Source organism: Somniosus microcephalus, chromosome 20 (assembly GCF_052327205.1).
Source record: "Somniosus microcephalus isolate GS21.2 chromosome 20, FLI_Smic_1.0, whole genome shotgun sequence".
NCBI lineage: Eukaryota > Metazoa > Chordata > Chondrichthyes > Squaliformes > Somniosidae > Somniosus > Somniosus microcephalus.
The window spans coordinates 42,823,034-42,849,843 of NC_141006.1; the positions used below are offsets into that span (position 1 = coordinate 42,823,034).

The window sequence follows — 26,810 nt, forward strand, 5'->3', positions numbered from 1 at the left end:
TGTTTGGAATCTGCTATATATTTCACTTGTTGAAAATCATCTACACCTTTCCTCTCTTCTTTCACCCACTAGAGATTATTAAGTTGCAAAACAAAAATATTTTTCTACCAAATTCTGTTCCCAAGGGGTGGGGTTGGATTGTCATTTTGCCATTTGCATTCTTATCTTTCATTGTACTGTTTCCTCGCCGTTTATTCACACTTCCTTTGGTGCATTTAACCTTGTTCTGAATCTCAGCTGTCCTTTTTCAGTCCGGTCACCATGATTTTGCAGGCAAATGTCAATCCTGCCTCAATGTCCCAATTTCAGAGTGGCATTCCCAAATTTTGAAAATCTGATGGAGAAGCGTGCCAAATAACAGATACAAGACCAAATTAATTTAATTGGGGGTTGGATTTGAATAAGCCAGGGCAATATAATAAGGCTATTAAAATCATGCAAAGATGGCAAAATGAAACTATTAGGTTATTTGAATATTCAAGCCTATATAGTGTATTCATATTGTCAAGTTTTCACATTGGGAGGCGTTCCTTCTGTTCAAGCGAGACGTTTAAAGGCAAAACATTCTGGATCCATTACGATTATGGTTGTAGTGAAGTAAATGAATATATCGTTTTATTCATGTTTCAATAGGCTTCCAGCTTCGACCACCACAACGTGGCGCTCACTTTACCCGTGACCAGGGAGACACGTTTCAGCTTTTAATTTACCCGGTGGGAAATCGGAATTCCCCGCTGTTTCTAACAAATATTTTGTTTTTTTTAATGGAAGTTACTGTCGTGATGCATCATCATTTCGGATTTAACATTTTGAAGAAAAACGCTGCGAATATCGCACATATTCCGTGTTTGCTGCTGTTCTTAAAACCGAATCCTGTGTGTCTTTTTCTTTACGGTGAATTCCATCCGAGATAACTGGGTATGTGTAAGAAGAAAGCGGCCATCTCACACCAGCGCTCGTGTTTGACTCGCGGCCCTCTCCGGTTCTTTTTCCATTCTCTTGTCACTTGGGTTTTATTAGAATAGATAGATGAACAGCCCAAACCCTACAACCCGGTAACAAGGCGGCAGGGAGAAAGGAGTCCCGCCTTCAACGCACACACAGACAGATAGACACAGACACACACACATGCAGGAATATGGATACCGATACCCATACAAATGGAGATATAAATACAGGCACATTGATACTGACACACATTGATGCAAATACAGACATGTACATCGATACAAAGGCAGGCATGCACATACTAACACACATATAGACACACCTAGATACAGACACAGATACAGACAAGACACACACGGATACAGACAGACACACGCGGATACAGACACACATGGATACAGACATACATAGATATAGATACAGACACAAATATATACAGACACACAGATGCAGACAGACACATACGGACACAGACATAGATATAGATACAGACAGACATAGATACAGACATACATAGATATAGATACAGGCACACACACATGCACACACAGAAGGAATGGAAAGAAGTCACTGTCTCTTTCAGGGATCAGGAGTTTCTACAGGGAACTGGAAGTCTAGTTTCAAAGGCTGGTTCAGTCTTTCTGATCATTTTGAATTGTCTTTCATTCATACTTTTATTAATCAACAACAGCAATAATATGCATTTGTATAGTGCCTTTACATCCCAAGGCGCTTCACACAAGATAATGGGACAACACTCAACAACTAACCAACTAAAGCCTCTAGCTATTAGAAGAGGACTAAAAGTTTGGTCAAAGGTGGGTTATAAGGAGGATCACAAAGGAGGAAAGGGAGGTGGAGAGGAAATTCCAGTGTTTTAGGGCCCAGACAGCTGAAGGCACAGCTGCTAATCGTGGGTCACAGAGATCTCAGGATGCACAAAAGGCCAGAGCCGGGGGCATGCAGAGTTCTTGATGGGTTGTAGCCAGGGCTGGAGAATGTTAGAGAGATAGGGAGGGACGATGCCATGGAAAGATTTGAACATAAGAATTTTAAATTTGAGGCGTTGAGGGCCTGGTCTGTATAAGAGGCTATAGGATATGATGCAACTACCGATCCTGAATCAGCACAATCTGCTGTAAATCTGTTAGGCTAATTATTATTAGGAAATATCCTTATTATTGTTACCGTGTAATCCGAATAACTAGGAATATGATCCACCTGTCTTGACAAATTAGTTATGAATTTATCATAGATTGGTTTTCTTTGGTCGTGTATTAGAGACACGAGCACTGGAGAGTGAGTTATGGGATCTGTCTGTTTAGTGACGCTCCAATGATCCCGCGATTTATCTCAGTCCCTGGCCCGTTGGCTGGCCGGAGTGTATAATTGCCTCGCATTGTAACAATTATTCCAAATGGTTGGAGATGAACACTCGAATTCCCAGGGAGACGATCCCTCTGCGGATTTCAGCGCTCTTCATTGGTCGGCGGGTTGCTTCGTGGAACCGCAGATCGCTTTCACAGGACAGGCGCGCCCAGGAGTCCAGGATCAGAATTTAAATTAAATCAAATCATTGAATTCAATAAGAAGTTATCAGCACTTCAAAAAGACAAACTGTTAAATCTATAAAGTCCCCGTGCTCTGTTTTAGTTTGGAATGAGCCACAGTGCCTGATTTTAGAGAGGGGTGTGTTATGGAGAAGGTTTTTTTTAAATGTGATTTCAGTGTTACTTTCAATCTAATAAGCGAGACCGGAATTCACATTTTTATAATGTTCATAAGTGAATCATTTACAATGGGATCGACAGGGGGTTACTAAAAAAAAGCAACCATTTGGCAATATATAAATAATATACAAATATAATAGATTAAAAACGATGAAAGTATATTTTAGGTCAGAACTAATCTGATTGGAGATCACTTTAAACCGATGGTACACACTGGGGAAGAACATAATTAAAACACATACATGATTTTTTCATCCAGCATCCGATGTTTATTGTATTGATTGGGGTTATTTTATTGCAGTAGCATTCTGTAAAATAAAATTAAAAAACAGGTGATGTAAAATGAATGAGTAAAAACCCGTTAGCTTGGACCAATCCGGGCTGTGTGAAGGCAGAGTGGACCAGTCTAAGGTTATGAAGTGCGGAGATAATCCATGTTTTTATTGCAGTTGGCAGTAATCTCCCCTTTGCTCTCTCACACTGCGAGTTGGAAGAGCTGAGCTCGTTTGGAAGGAGGGGGGATAAAAAAAAGACCAGGGGATTCCAAAAAGAGAAAGAATCAGAAATTCTGCCAATTCTCTCTTCATCTTGGCGCCGTGCTGGGTAACCAGGCAGTGTATTAAACTGCTGAGACTGAAGGAAGTACTGCAGCGTGGGGTATACACGGCTGGACTGACTGTTCTTAGAGAATATATTGCAATCGGCGGATATTTAGTGACAGCCATTGCAGAGTCACAGCCCGGCCCATCGTGTTCACAGAATACAACTGGAGTCGCCGACAGCAGCCGGCAGCTCACGGTAAGGACCTGGATTTTCCCCAGCAGGTTTCGGTGTTTTTTTCCCCAATGTAAAAGCAATCGAGACCCTCCCTTTCTTTATATCCTACACAGTGAAGTGTTGCTGTTTTCTCAGATCGTTGCGTGTGTAAGAGAGAAAGAAAGAAGGACGGCATCCTTCCTTCCTCCTGATGTCTTCTTCAGACGAAGAGAGTGTGAGCGAGAGATCGGGAAGCCTGTCCCCGTGTCCGGGAGATACATTACCCTGGAACCTCTCCAAACATCAGAGGTCCAAAAGGCAAAGCCAGGACTCGGTGCTGGATCCCGCAGAAAGAGCCGTGGTCAGAGTCGCCGGTAAGAAATCGCTGTGAACTGGGTTAGGATGTGGGTCGAGGGTGAGCCGCACACAGCCCAGACTCTCAATCCACCTCAGACGCTTAATATCATTACTGTCATCAAATCATAACCTTTAATGTACTGAAGGCTGTGTAATCAATTGGGGGTAATCAAATCTATCCAGAACATGAAAGACACCCAAGCAACAAGCTGGGGCAATGATGTCTGAAGCACACGTGCGTTGTTAGAATTGATTCATGGGCACCAGAAATGTCCCAATACCAACCAGTCGAGTTGCGGATTATTTCCTTAATAATGGTCTAATTCACATCCTGAATTTCTTAACGTTCGAGTAAAATGCCTTTTGGTCAGAAATGTGAACATACGATTGGGTTCAGTTGAATTTTATTGATTAACCATCCCCTGGCTTGATGATCTGGACGGATTCTATCTGTTCGGTTATACCCCCCGCCGCCATGCTGACCTATTGCAGAATCGCCAGTGACACACCAGAAACCTGAGGATCACTCTTTCTATAGCAACCCTGGTGCTAGTCAGTTACAGTGCAGGTCGAGCGCAGCCTTCAGCAGAGGGCGAGATAACAAGGTCGGATCTGGAATTTTATATATAAAATCCTTTCTTTTTTTTTTCATCGACTGACAAATAGTGCAACAATATTATACCACAGCGCCGCCTTGGATGTCAGTAATCCAATTTCCACGACTTAAAATGACCCAGAATATGGGAGTAGCTGGTGCCTCGGTTGCCATGGTTCCGCCCGTGGAGGAGTAGTTTGCATTCCTAATGGTGTGTCTGAAGTGTTACAAATGAAACACCCGCCATCAATCCCGATACTACCATTTTCTCCAGTACGTAGGCGTGACACATAAAAAACTGGGGCTAATTCAGAGATATTAAACATTAGCATTTCGAATTTATATTTTAAAAAGCAAACAATCTGATATCTAAGACATTGGGCACTATTTAGCAATGTGTGTACTTAGGTACAGCAATCCTGATGTATGTATGTTTCTGGTTGATAAAACACAGCTATTTCAATATATGAAGCAGCCAGCAGTCCCTCTGGTGAGATTTTCTTTTACACAGAGGCGTGCCACATGAAAACCTACTAGTAATAGTAAAAAAAAATCCTGATAAACTAGACACCAACCAACAATGCTAACGCAGACCCCAGCTACTATTTATAATGTTAAAAAAATCCATTAATCTTGAGCATTAAAAATAATCCAGTAATCCTGAAATGTGAAACACCAGCCAGAAGCTTCCATTCTAACATTTTTTCTACACTTGGGTGTGTCAGATGTAAAGCTGCAAATAATCCTGAAAAATTAATCATCCATCATCAATTCTTAAAATGCAGTGCAGTCCTAACAATACCACTAGCAATCCTAAAATATAGACACCGTCCAATAATCCTGAAAAAAATTAACAGTAATCTTGCTATTTGAAGGACCTATTCCAAATATAAACTCAATTAGTAATATTGATATTTAAAGCACCAATCGTGATTCTGATTCATGATTAATAGTCCAGAAAAACTAAATATCAGCCTATTGGTTTGCAACATAAAATACCAATCAATATTTCATTATTATAATAATACATGACATTATATCTTGTCATGTAAAAATCCAGCCTGTAATGTCGTAATATAAAACAAGAGCCAATAAACCTGTAATATACAAGACCAACCAATAATCCTGTAATATAACAATTAGCCAATATTCCTGTAATGTTAAAGACCAGCCAGTAATCTTGTACTTTAAATGATCAATCAATAATTCCGCAATATAAATTGCCAATAATCCTGTAATATAAAACACCAACCAGTAATCATGTAATATAAAAATGAGCCTATAATCTTGTAAAATAAAACAGAGTAGTAATATAAAACATTAGCCAATAATCCAACCAAAGACCAATGAATAATAATGCAATATAACTAATAATCCTGCAATATAGAACACCAGTCAGTAATCATGTAATATAAATAATTAACCAATATTCCTGTAATATAAAATTCAGAGTAGTAATCATCTAATATAAATCATTAGCCAATAATCTTGTAATATAAAAGACAAATCAATAATCCTGCAATATCACACTCTAGCCAATAATCCTGTAATTGAAAACACAAACCATCAATCCTGCTATATAAAACACCAGCCATTAATTATGTAATATAAAAAGGTATGGTAACCTAGGGGTTATGGAACCGGACCTGCAATAAATATGATCATTTGTGGGCCGCACCAAAGAAAATGACCATCAAAGCTGCTGCATTGTCATAAAAACCCAAGTGATTCAATAATTTTCAAAAAAAAGTGTTGAATTTTGAATTAGAAAGGGGCAATGCTCATGATTTACACATGTGATCCAAAAATTCAGATTTTTAAAAATAAATAAAATAAAATTAGAATGAGGAAAGAATCCACCTGCCTTCCTTTCTCTCTATTTGTGTCTCTCCCTCTGTCTCTCTCTGTCCCCCTCTGCCTCTGTTTCATAGGTGCTAGAAATCAGAATTTCTGGTTGAATTTTGGTAGCAAATAAAGCCTCTGGGGGTAACGGATAGGGATTAGGGTGGGGGAGGGAGAGGGAGAGAAACTGGTTGAGGGTGAGAGCCTCTGGCCTCTCATCACTTGCTGTAGAAGGAGTGGATAGAAAGCTAAAGGTGAAGTGAGGTACAGTAGAAAAAGGGGAAAGATAAAGGGGTTGAGCAGGTAGATCAGATGGAAAGAGATAGGGTTAGTGATGCGAGCAAGGGGGTAGTAGGAAGGAGAATGAGTACTGGGAAGATGAAGGGTTAGCGGACACGATGGTAGCGAGGAAGCATGAGCAACTGGAGTATAGAATAGGAAGAGAGCCACTGAGGGACACATTTTTCCTGTAACCCTCACCCCAAATGCAGCCTGTAGCCATTGGTGGGTCCTTTCCTTGCTACAACACACCAAGCCACCTCCCACCTCCAGCCTGAAAGAAAAGAAGAAAAAAATACAGAGACAAGCAAAAAGAGTTCAAGGGAGAGAAGAGAAACAGAAAGAGAAACAACAATATGAAGAAAGCTAAGACAGGTAAGAGAGAGACCATGTTCTTCAGCTTACCATGTGCAATGCCACGTGAGATGGGCGAGTAATATATTAAATATATTACATATGTGTACACTTCCCGTCAACTTTTTCCTTTATAAATTCCACAGTCCACATTTATAATGGAAACTTCCTGCCAGTGGAGGTGCTTTAGCAAGACTAGTGGTGGGAGGGTGTAATTACAGCATGACAAGCTTACACAGTTGATTTCTATTATGAATGTGGATAGGGAATTTATAATGGAACAATAAAAAGAACAACAGAATTTATGACTTTAAGATGGGGAATGAATGAACACCCTGGTCTTCTTAACCCCCACCTTCTAACCCTGCTTCACCTGAAGACTACACTTGGTCTTGTCTCCTGTATGCAATGCCATGGGAGGAGACCAACTAGTATATATTATAAATGTACGTACTGTATGTATACACATCCTGTCCAGTTTCCTGTTGTCTGATTTTTGGTCATAATTTTATGTCAATGTTTAACATGAAACTTCCTATAGAATGCTAATTCTGTATGTAAATGGCTGCTTCTAACAGTATAGTTGCAGGGCCTGGCCTGCAGGAGGTGTTGTGGTGTGAGTTTCTGAAGTCTCTCTCCCAACTCCATTGCCATTTTTTATATTAAAAAAAGTTGTGGCCAATGCCACAAGCAATTTACTAGTATATATTCATAAAAGCAAACCTTAATATTTAAAGTATAAGCCTAAAGTGTTAATATGTAAACACAATCCATTGTATCACTACTAAAAAGTAATCCTACTATTTAAAACACAAGGCAGTGGCTTTTCATTATAGAATCATAGAATGGTTACAGCACAGAAGGAGGCCATTCGACCCATCGAGCCCGTGCCGGCTCTCTGCAAGAGCACTTCAGCTAGTCCCACTCCCCCGTCTGCCCTTTCCCCGTAGCCCTGCAAAAATTTTTCCTTCAGGTACTTATCCAATTCCCTTTTGAAAGCCACGATTGAACCTGCCTCCACCACCCTTTCAGGCAGTGTATTCCAGATCATAATTACTCACTGCGTAAAGAAGTTTTTCCTCATTTCACCTTTGGTCCTTTTGCCAATCACCTTAAATCTGTGTCCTCTGGTTCTCGACCCTTCCGCCAATGGGAACAGTTTCTCTCTATCTACTCTGTCTAGACCCCTCATGATTTTGAACACCTCTATCAAATCTCCTCTCAACCTTCTCTGCTCTAATGAGAACAACCCCAGCTTCTCCAGTCTATCCATGTAACTGAAGTCCGTCATCCCTGGAACCATTCTTATAAATCTTTTCTGCACCCTCTCTAAGGCCTTCACATCCTTCCTAAAGTGTGGTGCCCAGTATTGGACACAATACTCAAGTTGAGGTCGGACCAGTGTTTTATAAAGGTTCATCATAACTTCCTTGCTTTTGTACTCTATGCCGCTATTTATGAAGTCCAGGATCCTATATGCTTTTTAACCGCTTTCTCAACCTACCCTGCCACATTCAACGATTTGTGCACATATACCCCTAGGTCTCTCTGTTCATGCACCCCCTTTAGAATTGTTGGTAATATGGCCGCCCAAGTTTATCCTTAAGTAGCTGATCCACAGTTTGTATTCTTTCAGCTAATCTCAGTAGCAGAGCCAGTAGGAGTCTCACCGTTAACCCCAGCACCTAATCTATGAGGGCTCCTGCTGATGGTGACCATTCAGGAACTCCTGCTGGAAGTGTATGTGCGGCTTGTGCTCTCTTCACTGCTTATGCAATGCAGTAAGAATAGTTTGCAAATAGTTAATGCAGAGTAGGTAGTGCACCTGCTTGGAATAGGTAATTAGGGCTGATATAAAGTATTGCTCTTCAACATGGCCCATAGATCATGAGAAAGGTGCTCCTGCGAGGAACTATTATTGCATATTGTTCTACATCTAAATGATATTGCTAGTGACAAAAATAAAGTTAATTATACTGATTACTTCCTCAAAAAGATGGGACATTCATTGCTGGCAATATGACAAAGACCTGATTAGAACTCCAGTGGTGTGCTTTCCTTTCACAGAAATGTCACACAATAGCTCAATTAACCCATTTTCCTATAGTGTTAATAAATGTAACACTGCTATATCCGCATGGGCTACAACATAACATTATGTTAAATCTTTATCTACACAGTTGCATTCAAAGAAATCATGGATAAGTTTTTTAAAACAACCTGTTACTACTGAGGCAGAAGCATCCTTGCAGTACCCTATAAAAGCAAAGATATTGGAAAGGTACAATTCAGAATGTGTTGCCTTTTCCTTTACATCATAAATCAGTAGCAACAGAAGCCACAGTCTGTTACTTGTTTCAGTGTTCTGATATATGAAAGTACTAAATTGTCAAAGCTGGAATGACATCACAACACCAAACACCCAGAGTTCACTGGTAAGGTCATTGCTTAGTTTCAATGCAACTTGAAAGCATATCAAATCAATGAATGTTGATGAAGCACTCAGCACTTAAAGTTAATAAATTTAATCTCCTTTGTGCCTGCAACAATTTTTTTCAGTTATACTATAGAGTGACAATCTTTGATTTGTTGGGTCAGTGGCTGAAACAGGGGCTATGAAGGGCCGTTGAGACTAGGACATTGGACTAGAAACATAGAAAAATATAGACATAGAAACATAGAAAAATAGGAGCAGGAGTCGGCCATTCGGCCCTTCAAGCCTGCTCTGCCATTCAATATGATCATGGCTGGTCCTCTATCTCAATACCATATTCCCGCTCTCTCCCCATACCCCTTGATGCCTTTTGTGTCTAGAAATCTATCTATCTCCTTCTTAAATATATTCAGTGACTTGGCCTCCACAGCCTTCTGTGGTAGAGAATTCCACAGGTTCACCACCCTCTGAGTGAAGAAATTTCTCCTCATCTCAGTCCTAAATGTCCTACCCCTTATCCTGAGACTGTGACCCCTCGTTCTAGACCCCCCCAGCCAGGGGAAACATCCTCCCTGCATCCAGTCTGTCTAGCCCTGTCAGAATTTTATACGTTTCAATGATATCCCCTCTCATTCTTCTAAACTCGAGTGAATACAAGCCTAGTCGACCCAATCTCTCCTCATACGACAGTCCTGCCGTCCCAGGAATCAGTCTGGTGAACCTTTGCTGTACTCCCTCTATGGCAAGTCTATCCGTTCTTAGGTAAGGAGACCAAAACTGCACACAGTACTCCAGGTGTGGTCTCACCAAGGCCCTGTATAACTGTAGTAAGACATCCTTGCTCCTGTACTCAAATCCTCTTGCAATGAAGGCCAACATACCATTTGCCTTCCTAACTGCTTGCTGCGCCTGCATGTTTGCTTTCAGGGACTGGTGTACAAGGACACCCAGGTCCCTCTGTACATCAACATTTCCCAATCTATCACTATTTAAATAATACTCTACCTTTCTGTTTTTCCTACCGACTCAACTTGTCTAAATCACCTTGAAGCTTCTTTGCATCCTCCTCACAACTCACAATCCCACCTAGTTTCGTGTCGTCAGCAAACTTGGAAATATTACATTTGGTTCCCTCATCAAAATCATTGATATATATTGTGAATAGCTGGGGCCCAAGCACTGATCCCTGCGGTACCCCACTAGTCACCGCCTGCCACCCTGAAAAAGATCCATTTATTCCTACTCTCTGTTTCCTGTCTGTTAACCAATTTTCAATCCATGCCAGTATATTGCCCCCAATCCCTAATTTTTATGAATACTAATTTCCTTTCATTCCTCCTTCTCACTAGACCCTTGGGCCTAGAAATTGGGTATAGCCCCGCTTGAGGCGTTAGAATTGGCGCTGCGCAAAGTTTATAGCCAGACGCAACTTATCGCCGCCTGGCGCGATATTGGGTTGCATCGCCCCGAAAGGGGATTGAGGTGCGAATTCAGGCGTTGCACGGGACTCCTAAGGCGCTAAACTTCCGGCGCAACCCAATATTGGCGCGGACGGGCGCAGGGCAGGTGCTCTCAATTACCGATAACCACGAGACTTCCAGGCGTCGGCCGGCTCTTAAAGGGGTGGGTCAGTCAGCCTCAGCTTCCACACTCAGCGCCTTGCAGGCCTCAGAATCGGCGCAGGCCCTTCTCTGGCGCTAAAAACTTGGACCAAATGGAGAAGGTGAGGCAGAGAGCAGAGCGCTTCACCAATGAGGCTCTGGAGCAATTGGTGGCCGCAGTGGAGCGCCGTCGAGATGTTCTGTACCCAGACAATGGCAGGAGGCCAAATCATAAGGACTACCGACGAGCTTGGAGGGATGTATGCCAGAGGGTCAACTCCAGCAATATGGTGACCAGGAGTCCTGTCCAATGCAGAAAGAAATTCAACAACCTCACTCGGGTCGTCAGGGTGAGTGTTGTTTCTGCATACTTCTGCATCCCTTCATTTGCACCTGTCTTTATGGCTACAGGGTGGCCTGTGCCCCATTGGCCATCTGCCAGCAAGCACCGATGGCCCTTTCTGGGCACACATATCCACATTTGACTCAGGGCATCATGTAAGGGCTCTTGCACCATGGGGGGCATGAGATGCTCACTCAGGGCATCATGTAAGGGCTCTTGCACCATGGGTGGCATGAGATGATCACTCAGGGCATCATGTAACATAACTTCCCCTCCTTTCCCCTGCAGTCCAAGCTGGCGAAGATTCGCAAAGACCAGCTTCGAACCGGTGGAGGACCTCCACAAGTGGTCACTCTCACGGATCTCGAGGAGAGAGTGCACCAGATTCTTGGAGGACGTCTGAGTGGTCCTGTTACCACTGCAGCTGCCGACCCCATTGTCGACAGCGATGGTAAGGTTCTCACCTTTCACAACTGTCTCCTTCCACTTGGTCCCCCCGCCAGCATGCTTTCTCACTGTGGAGCCATGTCATAGCCTTGCCACAATCTGGCATCCCTTGCTGCCAAGCTGTCCTTTTGCTAAAGCCACTCTTCCACCTCCCTGCTTTCAGATGCTGCATCACCAGCTCGGGATCCGGGCCCTGAAGCTGCCAGTGCCAGTGCCTCCAGAGGCGAGGATCAGGAGGAAGCCGGACCATCCGTTCCAGCCTCAGGGGAGCCTACACATCTGCAGACTGGGGATAGTAGTTCCCTGGAGGGGAGGGGGGGGTGCTCTGATGAGGAGCCAGTTGCCGGAACAAGCGGCCTGCAGCAACGCGAGGGGGGTAGGCAAGTTCGGGGACCGGCTCCCCGGAGGGCAAGGCAGGGCACGATGACTGCTGCAGAGAGTGCAGAGGAGGTGCGTAGCCTTGCTGAAATGAGCACCCAGGCCCGGCTCAGGCACACTGAGCTTATGGCTGCAGTGGGGAGGATGCCTCAGTCGATCGACACACTGGCAAAGAGTGTGCTGGACTTTGGGGCAGCAATGGAGAGGACTGTCCAGGGCTTCGAGGCAGCAATGGAGAGGACTGTCCAGGGCTTCGAGGCCGCTATGGAAAGGACTGTTCAGAGCTTTGGACAATCCCTGGAAAGGTCTGTCCAGGGCTTGTCCGAGGCAGTGGAACGGACTGCTCCGGCCTTGTCCGAAGCAATGGAAAGAACTGTCCAGGGCTGCTCCGAAGCACTGGCACCTGCCACACAGGTCCTCACTGCTGCCACGCAGTCACTTGCTGGCCTCGTCCACACCCAGATTGAGGCAACACGAACTCTCACTGCAGCCACCCTATCTGCATCAACCAGGATCACCCCGGGCCCTTCCAGTACCATACAAGGCCATGAATCAGTGGAGCAGGCGATTGTGGTGGATGATCCGAACCGGTCCCCTCAGAGAGCCAGTGTGTCGTCCGACCATGGTGCAGGTGTCCTCTCTCGGCAGGTGAGCATTGCTCATGCCACCGCTGGAACGTCTGCAGTGCAGCTGCCACCACCTGCAGGGCACACTACTTCCAGCCATGCCCAGTTCAAGCAGCCAGCTTCCGCACCCTCCAAGCCCAGAGGTCGTCCAGGCCGTCGCTCAGGGGCTTCTGCGCTTCCAGACAGTCAACAGGCGTCCCCCAGCCTTGACGCCGCCACTGGGGTTCAATTACGTAGGAGCTGCAGGGAGGGAAGGGGCCGACCGCAAAAGAGAAGTCGGTCTCCATCAAGGGGCCAGCAGTAGAGGGAGGTGCTGAGACGTATCTTTCTCCAAATTCAAGGACGCCCTCACCTGTTGTGATTGTTTGTGATGGTTTGTTTAGTTTTGCGGCTTTGCCAGAGAGTTATCTGTTATTTTGTTAGTTATGATTTCTGTTGACATGACATTGTTATGCTGGAAGGAAGCACTTTTTTGACAATAAAGAATTTTTTTTATTTACAATGGTACTCGTAACTATTTACAATCATGGTGGCCTTCATAGTCTTTGTACGAGCCGAAGTGCTCGGTACGAATAACACCCATCATTCCGTCAGAGGGGCCTAGAACCGAGTCCTTATGAGCCTCTGACGGACGGCCCTTCCAGTTTCAGGAGCCCTCCCATCTTCCTCCTCCTCCTCCTCGTCCGCATGCTCCTCCTCCTCCTCCTCATCCGCCTGCTCTTCCTCCTCCTCCTCCTCGTCCGCCTGCTCTGCTGGACCTTGAGGGTCGGCTGGCATTGGCTGGGTTCGTCGAATGGCCAAGTTGTGGAACATGCAGCAGACGACGACGATGCGACCCACTTGCTCCGGCGAGTACTGCAGGGCTCCCCCCGAATGGTCTAGAAAGCGGAAACGCTGTTTGAGCACACCAATAGTGTGCTCCACAATGTTCCTGGTCGCCTGATGGCTGCTGTTGTAAAGCTCTTCTGCCGGAGTGGCGGGCAAACGGAGTGGGGTCATGAGCCATGGGCAGAGAGGATAGCCCTTGTCGCCAAGAAGCCAGCCTCGTGGGTGAGCCGGGCCATCAAAAAGGTCAGAAACTGAGGTCTGCCGTCTGAATGCATCGTGGCTGCTCCCAGGGAATTGTGCGTTGACTGCCATGATCATCTGCCGGTGGTCACAGACCAGCTGGACATTGAGGGAGTGGAACCCCTTGCGGTTGCGGAACTCCTCAGGATTCTGTAATGGCGCCCGCAAAGCCACGTGTGTGCAATCAATAGCCCCCTGCACCATGGGGAAGTCCGCAATAGCAGCGAAGCCCTGCGCGCGCTCCCCCTGCTTCTCCAGGGTCACAGGGAAGGTGATTAATTCATGCCTCCTTCTATAGAGGGCAGCTGTCTCTTGCCGGATGCAACAATGCACTGCAAATTGTGATATATTCGTGATGTCCCCAGTGGCTGACTGAAAGGATCCGCTGGCGTAAAAGTTGAGGGCAACAGTCACTTTGACGGCCACCGACAGAGAGGTCCTGCACCGTAGACGCGGCTGCAGATCTTCAGCAAGCATGTGGCACAGCTCAGTCACAACCTCCTTACCGAATCTGAGCCTTCGCAGACACTGCTCCTCCGACATGGTAAGGTATGATACCTGCTGCCTGAAAACCCTCGCAGCGTATCGTCGGATTGGGCGACCTCCATTGCCCCTCCTCCTTCTGGCCAACCCCGGCCCTCTCTCCCGCCGTCTCTGTGCCCCTTCCAAATGTCCGGCCATGAGGACGTTCCCCTCCAAAGCAGCTCCCATTGCTATGGCAGACGGGCAAGATGCAGTAATGTCTAGCGCTCCAACTGCTCCGGACAGGGCTGCAGGTCCCAAGTCTCCGAAGGCTAAATCAGAAAATTACTGTGCAACAGAAGGTCAGCAACTCTCTCCAGCAATGATCAGAATGAACAGGCCAAGTGGATGCAGCTTTTATACTAGAGCTGTCCCCTTTAAATAGCGCCCCCCGACTCCGAGAAGGGCCTGGGAACGTTCCATCCAACTGTCACTAATAGCGCCAGGCGGAAAGGTTGCAGGCGCCACCGAATATCTGGTCAGGGGCGCCAAAAAGGCGTTGCACACTGAAATGATGTCATGATCTGCCTGCGCACGCGAGCGCGCGCAAAGAGTTAGCGCAGGCGCTAAAAGGATACTCAATATGGGAGGTGGCGCTATCTTCATTGCGCCCGCCCGAACATTGGGTAATGCCCCAATTCTCGGGCTCTTTAGGCGCTAATCGCTGGTGCAACCAACCGAATTTCTAGGCCTTGGCTCCCTAGCATTTCTGGGAAGTTATTTGTGTCCTTTTCCGTGAAGACTGAACTTTATTACTGTATTTGTTTAATTGCTCAGCCATTTCCTTGTTCCCCATTATAAATTCTCCCGTTTCTGACTGTAAGGGACCTACATTTGTCTTCACTAATCTTTTTCTTTTTACATACTTGTAGAAGCTTTTACAGTCTGCTTTTATGTTCCTTGCAAGTTTACTCTCATACTCTATTTTTCTCCATCTAATCAATCTCTTGGTCCTTTTTTGCTGAACTCTAAACTGCTCCCAATCCTCAGGCTTGCTACTTTTTCTGGCAACTTTATACGACTCCTCTTTGGATCTAATACTATCCTTAATTTCTTTTGTTAGCCATGGTTGGGCCACTTTTCCTTTTGTGTTTTTGCGCCAGAAAGGAATGTATAACTGTTGCAATTCATGCATTCGTTCCTTAAATGTTAGCCATTGTCTATCCACCATCATGCCTTTTAATGAAGCTTCCCAATCTATCATAGCCAACTCATTCCTCATACCTTCATAGTTTCCTTTGTTTAGATTTAGGACCCTAGTTTCAGATTGGACTTCTTTACTTTCCATCTTAATGAAGAATTCTATCATGTTATGGTCACTCTTCCCTAAAGGGCCCCGCACAACAAGATTATTAATTAACCCCTTCTCATTGCACAATACCCAATCTAGGATAGCCTGTTCCCTAGTTAGCTCCTTAACGTACTGGTCTAAAAAAAATCTCGTACACACTCCAGGAATTCATCCTCCACAGTATTATTGCTAATTTGGTTTGGCCAGTCTATATGTAGATTAAAGTCACCTATGATTACTGTAGTACCTTTGTTACATGCATCTCTAATTTCCTGTTTGATGCCATCCCCTACATTACCACTACTGTTTGGAGGCCTATAGACAACTCCCACCAATGTTTTCTGCCCCTTTGTGCTTCTTAGCTCCACCCAGACTGATTCTACATCTTGATTTTCTGAGTCAATATCTTTTCTCAATATTTCTCTGATTTCATCCTTTACTAACAACGCCACCCAACCTCCTTTTACTTTTTGCCTGTCCTTCCTAAATATTGAATATCCTTGGATATTCAGCTGCCAGCCTTGGTCACCCTGCAGCCATGTCTTCGTAATCACTATTATATCGTATCCGTTTACATCTATTTGCGCTGTTAATTCATCTACCTTATTATGAATGCTTCATGCATTCAGATACAGTGCTTTTAGATTTGTCTTTTTAACATTTTTAGACATCTTAACATTTTTTTGTACTATGGCCCTATTTGTCTTATTATATAGGGTCTGATGAAAGGGAGGAACTGAAAGAAATCAGTATTTGTAGGGAAATAGTGTTAGGGAAATTGATGGGATTGAAGGCCGATAAATCCCCAGGGCCTGATAATCTACATCCTAGGGTACTTAAGGAAGTGGCCCTAGAAATAGTAGATGCATTGCTGATCATCTGCCAATATTCGATGGAATGTGGTGGAAATTAGGGATAGCATAAATCCAAGGAGAGGACATATAAATTGGCTAGAAAAAGCAGTAAACCTGAGGATTGGGAGCAGTTTAGGATTCAACAAAGGAGGACAAAGGGATTAATTAAGAAGGGGAAAGTTGAATATGAGAGTAAGCTTGCAGGGAACATAAAAACTGACTGTAAAAGCTTTTATAGATATGTGAAGAGAAAAAGATTGGTGAAGTCAAGCGTAGGTCCCTTGCAGTCAGAATCAGGGAAATTTATAATGGGGAACAAAGAAATGGCAGACCAATTAAATACATATTTTGGTTCTGTCTTCACAAAGGAGGACACAAATAACCTCCCAGAGATGTCGGGGAACATAGGGTCTGATGAAAGGGAGGAACTGAAAGAAATCAGTATTTGTAGGGAAATGGTGTTAGGGAAATTGATGGGATTGAAGGCCGATAAATCCCCAGGGCCTGATAATCTACATCCTAGGGTACTTAAGGAAGTGGCCCTAGAAATAGTAGATGCATTGCTGATCATCTTCCAACATTCGATGGAATCTGGAACAGTACCCATGGATTGGAGGGTAGCTAATGTTACCCCACTATTCAAAAAAGGTGGTAGAGAAAAAGCGGGGAATTATAGACCAGTAAGCCTGACATCGGTAGTGGGGAAAATGCTAGAGTCCATTATAAAAGATGTAATAGCAGAGCACTTGGAAAACAGTGACAGGATCGGACAAAGTCAACATGGATTTACAAAAGGTAAATCGTGCTTGACTAATCTACTGGAATTTTTTGGGGATGTAACTGGTAAAAAGATAAGGGAGAACCAGTGGATGTGGTGTATTTGGACTTTCAGAAGGCTTTTGATAAGGTCCCGCATAAGAGATTAGCGTGTAAAGTTAAGGCACATGGGATTGGGGGCAAGGTATTGACTTGGATAGAGAACTGGTTGGCAGACAGAAAGCAAAGAGTTGGAATAAACAGGTCTTTTTCCGAGTGGCAGACAGTGACTAGTGGGGTACCGCAGGGATCGGTCCTTGGCCCCCACCTATTCACAATATATTTTCATGATCTAGACAAGTGAACTAGATGTAATATCTCCAAATTTGCAGACGACACAAAGCTGGGTGGGCGTGTGTGCTGTGAGGAGGATGCCGAGAAACTCCAGGATGATTTGGACAGGTTGGATGATTGGGCAAAAGCATGGCAGATGTAATATAACGCGGATAAATGTGAGGTTATCCACTTTGGTGGCAAAAACAGGAAGGCAGATTATTATCTGAATGGCAATAGATTGGGAGAAGGAGAAGTGCAACGAGACCTGGGTGTCCTTGTGCACCAGTCGCTGAAGGTAAGCATGCAGGTGCAGCAGGCAGTTAAGAAGGCAAATGGTATGTTGGCCTTCGTAGCGAGAGGGTTTGAGTACAGGAACAAGGATGTCTTGCTGCCAGTTGTACAGGGCCTTGGTGAGACAACATCTTGAATATTGTGTGCAGTTTTGGTCGCCTTATCTGAGGAAGGATGTTCTTGCCATGGAAGAAGTTCAGCAAAGATTCACCAGGCTGATACCTGGGATGGCAGGAATGACGTATGAGGAGAGATTGGGACAATTGGGCTTTTACTCGCTGGAGTTTAGAATATTGAGAGGGGATCTCATTGAAACTTATAAAATTCTGACAGGACTGGACAGACTAGATGCAGGAAGGATGTTCCCAATGGTCGGGGCATCCAGAACCAGGGGTCACAGTCTAAGGATAAGGGGTAGGCCATTTAGGACAGAAATGAGGAGGAATTTCTTCACCCAGAGAGTGGTGAACCTGTGGAATTCTCTACCACAGAAGGCAGTAGAGGCCAATTCATTAAATATATTCAAGAAGGAGTTGGATATATTTCTTAAGGCTAAAGGGATCAAGGGGTATGGGGAGAAAGCAGGGACCGGGTACTGAAATTGGATGATCAGCCATGATCACATTGGATGGCGGAGCAGGCGCGAGGGGCCGAATGGCCTACTCCTGCTCCTATCTTCTATATTTCTATGTTACCATTTTCTCTTACCCGGACCCTATTTGTTAGTGCACTCCTTTGTTTGTACGCTCTGTCCGTTCCTGACACAATCTGGTTATCCTAACCCCAATCACTTTCCTGCACTGCTTCCTTGTCTTTTCTCTTTAACATTCTAGATTTCTCTCCAATGGGACCCTCCCCTCCCTTATTTAGTTTAAAGCCCTATCTACCTCCCTAGTTATTCAATTCGCTAGAACCCTGGTCCCAGCATGGTTCAGGTGTAGACCGTCCCAACGGAACAGCGCTCTCTTTCCCCAGTACTGGTGCCAGTGCCCCACGAATTGAAACCCACTTCTCCCACACCAATCTTTGAGCCATGCATTCATCTCCCTGATCCTATTGACCCTATGCCAATTTGCCCATGGCTCTGGTAATAATCCAGAGATTATGACCTTTGTGGTTCTGCTTTTTAATTTAGTCCCTAGCTGCTCAAACTCTCTCAGCAGAACCTCTTTCTTTGTCCTACCTATGTCGTTGGTACCTACGTGGACCATGACAACTGGATCCTCCCCCTCCCACTCCAAGTTCTTCTCCAGCCCGGAGGAGATGTCCTTTACCCTGGCACCAGTTAGGCAAGATAGTCTTCAGGATTCACGCTCCTGGCTGCAGAGAACAGTGTCTATCCCCCTAACTATACTGTCGCCTACTACAACCACCTTCCTTTTTACTCCCCCCACTTGAACGGCTTCCTGTACCACGGTGCCATGGTCAATTTGCTCGTCCTCCCCGCAGTCCCCACACTTGTCCGCAAGGGTTGCAAGAACCTCAATTGGAGGTGCAAGGACTGAGGCTCCTGCAATACTACCTCCTGGATCCCCATACCTGCTTCACTCGCAGTCACACCCTCCTGTCCCTGACCATGTGTCAATTCTAAAGTATTTAATCTAAGGGGTGTGGCTGCCTCCTGGAGCAAAATGTCCAGGTAACTTTCTCCCTCCCTGATGTCTCACAATGTCTGCAGCTCGGACTCCAGCTCCTCAACTCGGAGCCGAAGTTCCTCGAGCCGCAGACACTTATCGCAGATGTAGTCACCCTGGACAAAAATGTCCGCAAGCTCCCACATATTGCAGCAGCAACACATCTCCTGTTCTCGATTATTTTATTTATTTGATTAATTAGTTTAGAGTTAATCAATTTACCTTGTTTAGCTTATTAAATTAATTAAATTAAGTTTAGTTTTTAAAATTTAGTTATATGTAATATGTTAACTTAAAACTTAGCCCACAGTCACTACCAATCACTCACCTGCCTTACCTGTGATGGCACACTGCCATTTTCTCTTGTTGATGCAGGTCTGCTGCTGCTTTTAACCCCGCTCTCGGGCCTCGGTCTGCTCCCACTCAGGCCTGCTGCCGCTCTGCGGGAGAAGTTAGGAAAAGCAAGCATCTCCTTCCTCCATTTCATCGAACTCCCACACTTACCGAACTCCCAGTAGTTCACTCTGTGCTGGCTGCACTCACAGACACCTGTGTTTATACTGTTTGTGACTCAGATGAGTCAGCACTGCTCTGCTACTGTTTCAGGAACCAGTTTAATCCAGTTAGCTAATTAACCAACTACAGCGGCTCTCCAGTGGGAGAGCTCGCTTGTTTGTCTCTGCTTAAGCCAGAAGAAACTTAAAAATTTAAAGTTTAAATTTTAACTTAAACAGTTGATCTTACTTCAGAGCTACTAACAATTAACAATAGATTTTAAAAGAGATTAACCCTTAAAACTCCCACACATACCAAACTCCCAGAAGCCCTAGAGGAGTATAAAAAGTGCAGGGGCATACTTAAAAAAGAAATTAGGAGGGCGAGGAGGGGCCATGAAATAACACTGGCGAGCAAAATAAAGGAAAATCCTAAGATGTTTTATAAGTATATTAAGGGCAAGAGGATAACCAGGGAAAGGGTAGGGCCCATTAGGGACCAAAGTGGCAATCTGTGTGTAGAGCCAGAGGATGTAGGCGGGGTTTTAAATGAATTTTTTGCATCTGAGTTCACTATGGAGAAAGACGATGCAGACATAGAAATCGGGCAAGGGGACTGTGACATACTTGAACATATTAGCATCGAGAGGGAGGAGGTGCTAGCGGTTTTAGCGGGCCAAAAAGTGGATAAATCCCCAGGCCCGGACGAGATGTATCCCAGGCTGCTGTGGGAGGCAAGGGAGGAGATTGCAGGGGCTCTGACACTAATTTTCAGAACCTCTCTGGCCACAGGGGATGTACCAGAGGACTGGAGAACAGCTAACGTAGTACCATTATTCAAGAAGGGTAGCAGGGATAAACCAGGGAATTACAGGCCAGTGAGTCTAACATCTGTGGTGGGGAAATTATTGGAAAAAATTCTGAGGGACAAAATTAATCTCCACTTGGAGAGGCAAGGATTAATCGGGTATAGTCAGCATGGCTTTGTCAAGGGTAAATCATGTCTAACAAATCTGATTGAATTTTTCGAGGGGGTGACTAGTGGGGTGGATGAGGGAAATGCTGTGGATGTGGTTTACATGGACTTCAGTAAAGCTTTTGACAAAGTCCCGCATAGGAGACTGGTCAAGAAGGTAAGAGCCCAAATGATCCAGGGTGCCTTGGCGCGTTGGATCCTAAACTGGCTGAGTGGCAGGAGGCAGAGGGTGATGGTCGAAGGTTGCTTTTGTGACTGGAAGCCTGTGTCCAGTGGGGTACCTCAGGGATCGGTGCTGGGTCCCTTATTGTTTGTGATCTACATAAATGATTTGGATGAGAATGTAAAAGGTATGATCAGTAAGTTCGCAGATGACACGAAAATTGGTGGGGTGGTAAATTGCGAGGAGGAAAGCCTCCGGCTACAGGACGATATAAATGGGTTGGTCAGATGGGCGGAAAAGTGGCAAATGGAATTTAACCCTGAAAAGTGCGAGGTGACAAATAAGGCAAGGGAATACACAATGAGTGGTAGGACCCTAGGAAGTACAGAGGGTCAGAGGGACCTTGGTGTACATGTACATAGATCCCTGAAGGCAGCGGAGCAGGTAGATAAGGTGGTTAAAAAGGCATATGGGATACTTGCCTTCATTAGCCGAGGCATAGAATATAAGAGCAGGGAGGTTATGATGGAGCTGTACAAAACGCTGGTGAGGCCACAGCTGGAGTACTGTGTGCAGTTCTGGTCGCCTCACTATAGGAAGGATGTGATTGCTTTGGAGAGGGTGCAGAGAAGATTCACCAGGATGTTACCTGGGATGGAGCGCCTCAGCTATGAAGAGAGGCTGGACAGGCTGGAGTTGTTTTCCTTGGAGCAGAGAAGGCTGAGGGGGGACCTGATTGAGGTGTACAAAATGATGAGGGGCATAGATAGGGTAGATAAAGAGGAACTTTTCCCCTTAGTAGGGGGGTCAATAACAAGGGGGCATAGATTCAGGGTAAGGGGCAGGAGATTTAGAGGGGATTTGAGGAGGAACTTTTTCACCCAGAGGGTGGTTGGAATGTGGAACTCAATGCCTGAAAGGGTGGTGGAGGCAGGAACCCTCACAACATTCAAGAAGCATTTGGATGAGCACTTGAAATGCCATTGCATACAAGGCTATGGACCAAATGCTGGAAAATGGGATTAGACTGGACAGGGATGGATGGGCGGCGCAGACACGATGGGCCGAAGGGCCTCTTTCTGTGCTGTAAAACTCTATGGCCTAGAAATTGGGTTTTGGCTTAGCCAGGGCTTTAGCGCCGGAAGTTAGTGCCGGCGCTAAGTCCCCTGCGCGCGCCAAAAATTCAGTGGCGCCGCGCCCAAACGGCTGCCGGCGCTACTGAAGGGTCTTTGCGGCGGTACATCGGCGCTAACTGCCGTTTCGCGCCGCAATTCCGGCGCTGCGGCACCCGATGCGGTGCGGCAGGCTGGGGACGTGCAGGCCTCCTCCTCCCGTTAAGGAGGAGCTGCCTGCACCCAGCCGCGGCCCGCGCAAATCAGCTTAAAAATGAGCCCGGCACCTCGGACAAGTGCCGGGCTTGCATCTGTTCCGGGGGGGGGGGGGGGGAGAAGTCCGGGGAGGGAGCTGCGGGCAGGCGGCCGGCGGGAAAGTGGCCGGCCGCCGCGGGGCCTTTAATGCGCCGGCGCAAACTGGAGTAAGGCACCTCTGCCAGAACGTTGCTTGCGGCTGCCACGGGCGAGGCGGCCGCAACTCAATTTCGGAGTTCGGGCGGGTTACCACGGCAACCGGGACGCTGCGCACACCGATGACGTCATCGGTGCCGGCGCAGCGCTACCGGTGCAACGCCGATTTAGGGCCCCAGGGAATTTTTTAACTGGCCATAACTCTGGCGCTAGTCCCTCTAGCGCCTCAAAAGCGGCGCTAAGGCTAGTGAATTTCTAGGCCTATGACTCTATGAGTTCATTCTGTGCTGGCTGCTCGATCTAGATGCTACAACTGTAAGATGGTGTAGTTGATATTCAGAAAAGATAAGACGAAATGTACCCTAGGTCCTTCTCCACCAATCTTGTGATTTTATGGGATTATCCCTGCCATCTTTGGAGCCCCCATTAACTATAACCTGCCTCTATACCTTCCCTACTATCTTAGCAAAAGGTGAGAAAAGGAAAGGAAATATGGAGGAAGGAAAAGGAAAAAACAAAACCAATTAAAGAGAAAAGCACAAAGAACTAACAGAACCAAGGCTAAGTATTAAAACATAAATTGTAAATATTCATATCTATACAAGAGGTTGAAAGATAAAACAAAAATTGCATAAACACAAATTTTAAAATTTGTTACAATTTTAAAATATTTGGGTGAAGTCCCGATGTAATTTCCTAGTGGTTATGAGTGCCTAACATTATTTCAGGATTGCTAGGGACTGAACTTTCTAAAGATGTTCATTTAAAGAGCCCTGTAAGAAAAGTTTTTTTTCAAATTTTCAAACCATTTCACAACCATTTTACTTGTTTTGATTATTTTCTTGCTGTTGTCACTTAGGTGTTCAGGAGCCTGTGTGCCAATTGTAGTGCAGACTTTTTTTTCCTGACAGCGGCAATCGTGCCATAATGGGTTTCCAGTGGGAATCCCCCATACTTGAGCTTGCTTGCAGGAAGAAGAGGAAGATAAATGGACGGATGTCAAACATGTTAGGCTACATTGAAGCACTCTGCAGCCCCACATCAGAATTTACAGGCAATGTATCTCCTTTTGTCAGACAAGTTGTGCCTACAGAGCTTTGATTTACAGTGGAGGCTGTGGCAGAGTTGTGTTGTGCTGAATGCTCCACACTGATCTGCAGCCAAATACCCCCACAGGCACAACAGTGCAAGTCGCTGTCAATGTCACTACTGTCCTTAACTTGTACGCCCCCGGTTTCATTCCCGGATAGCACTGGGATCATTAGCAAATGAGCCAAACAGCTGTCCATAGATGTATAAAGCAAGTGCTGATGCCCTGTTTGCGTGAACAAGTAATTTCATTTCTTCACCTCATGGGCCACCAACTGTAGCCTGGCCCCGCGTGCTTTCTGCCACATATGCAAGTATCAAAGGGAAGTGGCAGAAAGATCCAGATCTGTTGGAATCCTGAGAGACAACGCCATCATTCATGCCCATTCCACCCATGCCGCTACTGATAGCTCCTGCCTCATCATGCCCACTGAATGGCCTGATAGGAGTTCTAATGGCACCAACTAGATCAGGGCAGCCATACCTCATTGTTCTCTCTGAGTACTCTTCAAGCCTGTCAAAGTGAGAATGGATAGCATGTTCCACTCTGGTACCCCTGCCCTCCATGTTAATAGTCTAAGCATCCATGGGAGAAGCACAGAATGTCTTTGCGACCTCTGGCATGGATAGCTCTGATATCCTGAAGTTGCCACAGTCTGCATCATGGACTGCCATGTTGCAAATGATTATGAAAGGCTGTGTATTACAGTTGCTGGACTCTTCCACCTGAACCACCAACTGCAGCTCGCTGCTTTGTAATGCCCCCATGACTAGATCTGTGCTTGATGCTCAGAAAGAATCCTGTAGGTCCCATGAGGTCCAGGTCTCCAGGCTCTTCTGACAAAGTGGGACACATGCAGGCCCTATAGACAATAAGTTACTCCTACTCCTCCTCTGCTATTATCTGCTACTCCTACTCACTTGTGCTGGGTTCCCCTTTAGCTTACCATCTAAAGCCCCCAGGACAGATATATCTAAGTTGTGATTGTGACATTAGTGTGAATGGCGGTGTGTCCTTTGAAGTGTTGGTATGCCTGGAGCCTGCCACTGCTTCCTGTGATACAGCTGTAGAAAGTAAAGTGGAAAACAGATTACAATGGTATCCTCCTGAGCAGTCTTTACATATAGTGTTAGTATAAGGAGTGGCCTGGTAAGGAGCTTCAATATATGCTTTGCTACCACTAAGTGATTCAAAGAAGAGTATGGAAAGAAAGAATAACAGAATATTATTATGAACCTTGAACTAGCAGCAGTCATCCTAATTCTCCATCTCCAGCACCATCTATTGTTTCTCTTCCTAGGGCTTCTTTCTCATACAGGGTTAATGTACAAAGGTTACGCAGTCCTCCCCCTGTGCATGTTCTCTCTCTTTTGTTAGGTCCTCTCTTATCCTGCAAGTAGAATAGAAGAAGTGAGAGGTTGCAATTGTCTTGATGACATACAGTGACACATAAAATTCATTATTCAATTCACAATGATGTGATGATACATACATGCAGCATGTGGCTGTATTAGATATGACAATTACTTTGGCCAGAATGCATGCAAAGACATGAGGTCTACATCCCAATGCACATACAAGCAAATTCTCAGAAATATCAATCCTGGAGGATTTGGACAGCAAGCCGGAAGGCAGCACTCTGCATGACACATACAGCACAAGTGAGCAAGAGCAGCTGGTTGTGGTGGAGGAAGAGAAGGAACTTGTTGTCTATCAGGCCAAGGAAAGAATTGGTGGTGCTAAGTGCACCTGTATTTAATAAACATTCATGACAAGCATTTACAGTATGATGGGGAAGGTAGTTGTTAGTGCTCTAAGTGCTTTCTACCCTGAATTAATAGAATGAAAGTGTGTTCCCTTACCTTGACTAACATGGTAAGATCATTAAACTTCTTCCAACATTGTCTGCAGGCATGCTATATGTTACTGATGGTTGCCACCTCCTGGCATGCTTTTTAGGGTGCTTTCCTAGGGGTCCTGTAGTGTTCGATCCCAAAGAGTGCCTTCTCCTGTGCCTCACTTTCTCTGTCATAATTTCTATGGCCTGGTCTGAAAAAATGGAATGCTCTCTGTGCTCTACAGCTCTTTCCAAACATTGTGCACCACCAGACAAGATTGCTGCCTTCAAAAGACCCAACCCATTAAGCTGTTGCAAGCCTTTAAACCCTGCAGTTGCGCCTAGGTTCCTGCCATACATTGGACAAGCTCCTAGCGATGGGCATTCTTCAAGGTGAAAGCTATGCGAATGACACTGAACCCTGAATACATTGGGATCAGCAAATGCTATGCTCTTCTTGCACTGCCCCGCTTCTAGTCGAGCTTATGCCCATTCAGAAAATCAAGGCTACAATGTTAACTATAGACACAAAGGGGGAGAAATTGAGTATAGCCCCGTTTGGGGCGCCAGCCTCGCCAGGGCGCTAAAAGTAGCGCCCCGGAAACATTCGCGCCCCCGCACCGGAAATTGAGTTGTTGCGCCCCAAAGGGAAACGCGGCGCTACTGGAGGCGCCCCGCCTCCCTCTTGGGGCGCTGCGAGTGAATATCGTGGCGCTACGTGCCACAGCACCACACACTGCGGCACGTCGCGCTGCGGTATTGCAGGCCTTCCTCCCCTTCTTAAAGGGCAGGGGCCTTGTGCAGTGCGATCTGGGGCCCAGCTGGGCCCCCGGGGATCGGGAGTGCAGGCAAAAGAGCCCGGCACCGAGGAGAAGTGCTGGGCTCTTGGAGCGCAGCTGGCACTCCGCGGGGGGGGGGTGGTTCAGGAGGCCAGGGACGGGAGCGCAAGCAGGTGCTGGCAGGCGGCCAAGAACAAAGATGGCCGCCCCGCATCTCGCCTTTAATTTGCGCCTCCCCGGCCGCAGGTAGGCCCCCCTGAACCCGTCGGACATAGCGTCCGGCGGTAAATCAGGGGGCGCTGCCAAATGTCACGGCCGGGGCATCAGCGGGGCGCTGCGCACACCGATGACATCATCGGCAGCGGCGCAGCGCTAACGGTTAGCGCCACCACTAACGTCCCGCGGAATTTAGCGGGAGGCGTGGGCAGTGCCGCGCCCGGGCGCCAGTTGGCTTGCGACCCACTTAGCGCCCTCTTAAGGCGCTAACGGGTGGCGCAACCTACTGA

At 45.9% G+C, this 26,810-nt stretch overlaps 2 protein-coding genes across 6 annotated transcripts in view; both read left to right on the top strand.

Annotated features, from left to right (window-relative positions):
• Window positions 1–3,114: 3,114 nt before the first annotated feature.
• macf1a (microtubule actin crosslinking factor 1a) overlaps window positions 3,115–26,810 on the top strand; it is a 628,388-nt gene continuing 604,692 nt past the window's right edge. For 2 of the 5 annotated variants that reach the window (XM_085962506.1, XM_085962516.1), the window contains exons 1-2: window positions 3,115–3,476; window positions 3,591–3,808. In XM_085962506.1, the coding sequence (XP_085818632.1) occupies window positions 3,646–3,808 (163 nt within the window). In that variant the 5' untranslated portion in view covers window positions 3,115–3,476; window positions 3,591–3,645. The remainder of the gene's footprint in view (window positions 3,477–3,590; window positions 3,809–26,810) is intronic. The other 3 variants (XM_085962528.1, XM_085962527.1, XM_085962526.1) reach the window with 2 other exon arrangements.
• LOC147103162 (uncharacterized) lies at window positions 11,508–13,186 on the top strand. Its single transcript, XM_085962529.1, has 2 exons — window positions 11,508–11,690; window positions 11,850–13,186. Exon 2 carries the CDS (start codon window positions 12,110–12,112, stop codon window positions 12,992–12,994), a length of 885 nt encoding a protein of 294 aa, XP_085818655.1. The 5' UTR covers window positions 11,508–11,690; window positions 11,850–12,109; the 3' UTR covers window positions 12,995–13,186.

What these genes read in the sequence shown, in the direction of transcription:
- LOC147103162 (XM_085962529.1), top strand. Translation starts at nt 12,110, where the DNA reads ATGACTGCTGCAGAGAGTGCAGAGGAGGTGCGTAGCCTTGCTGAAATG.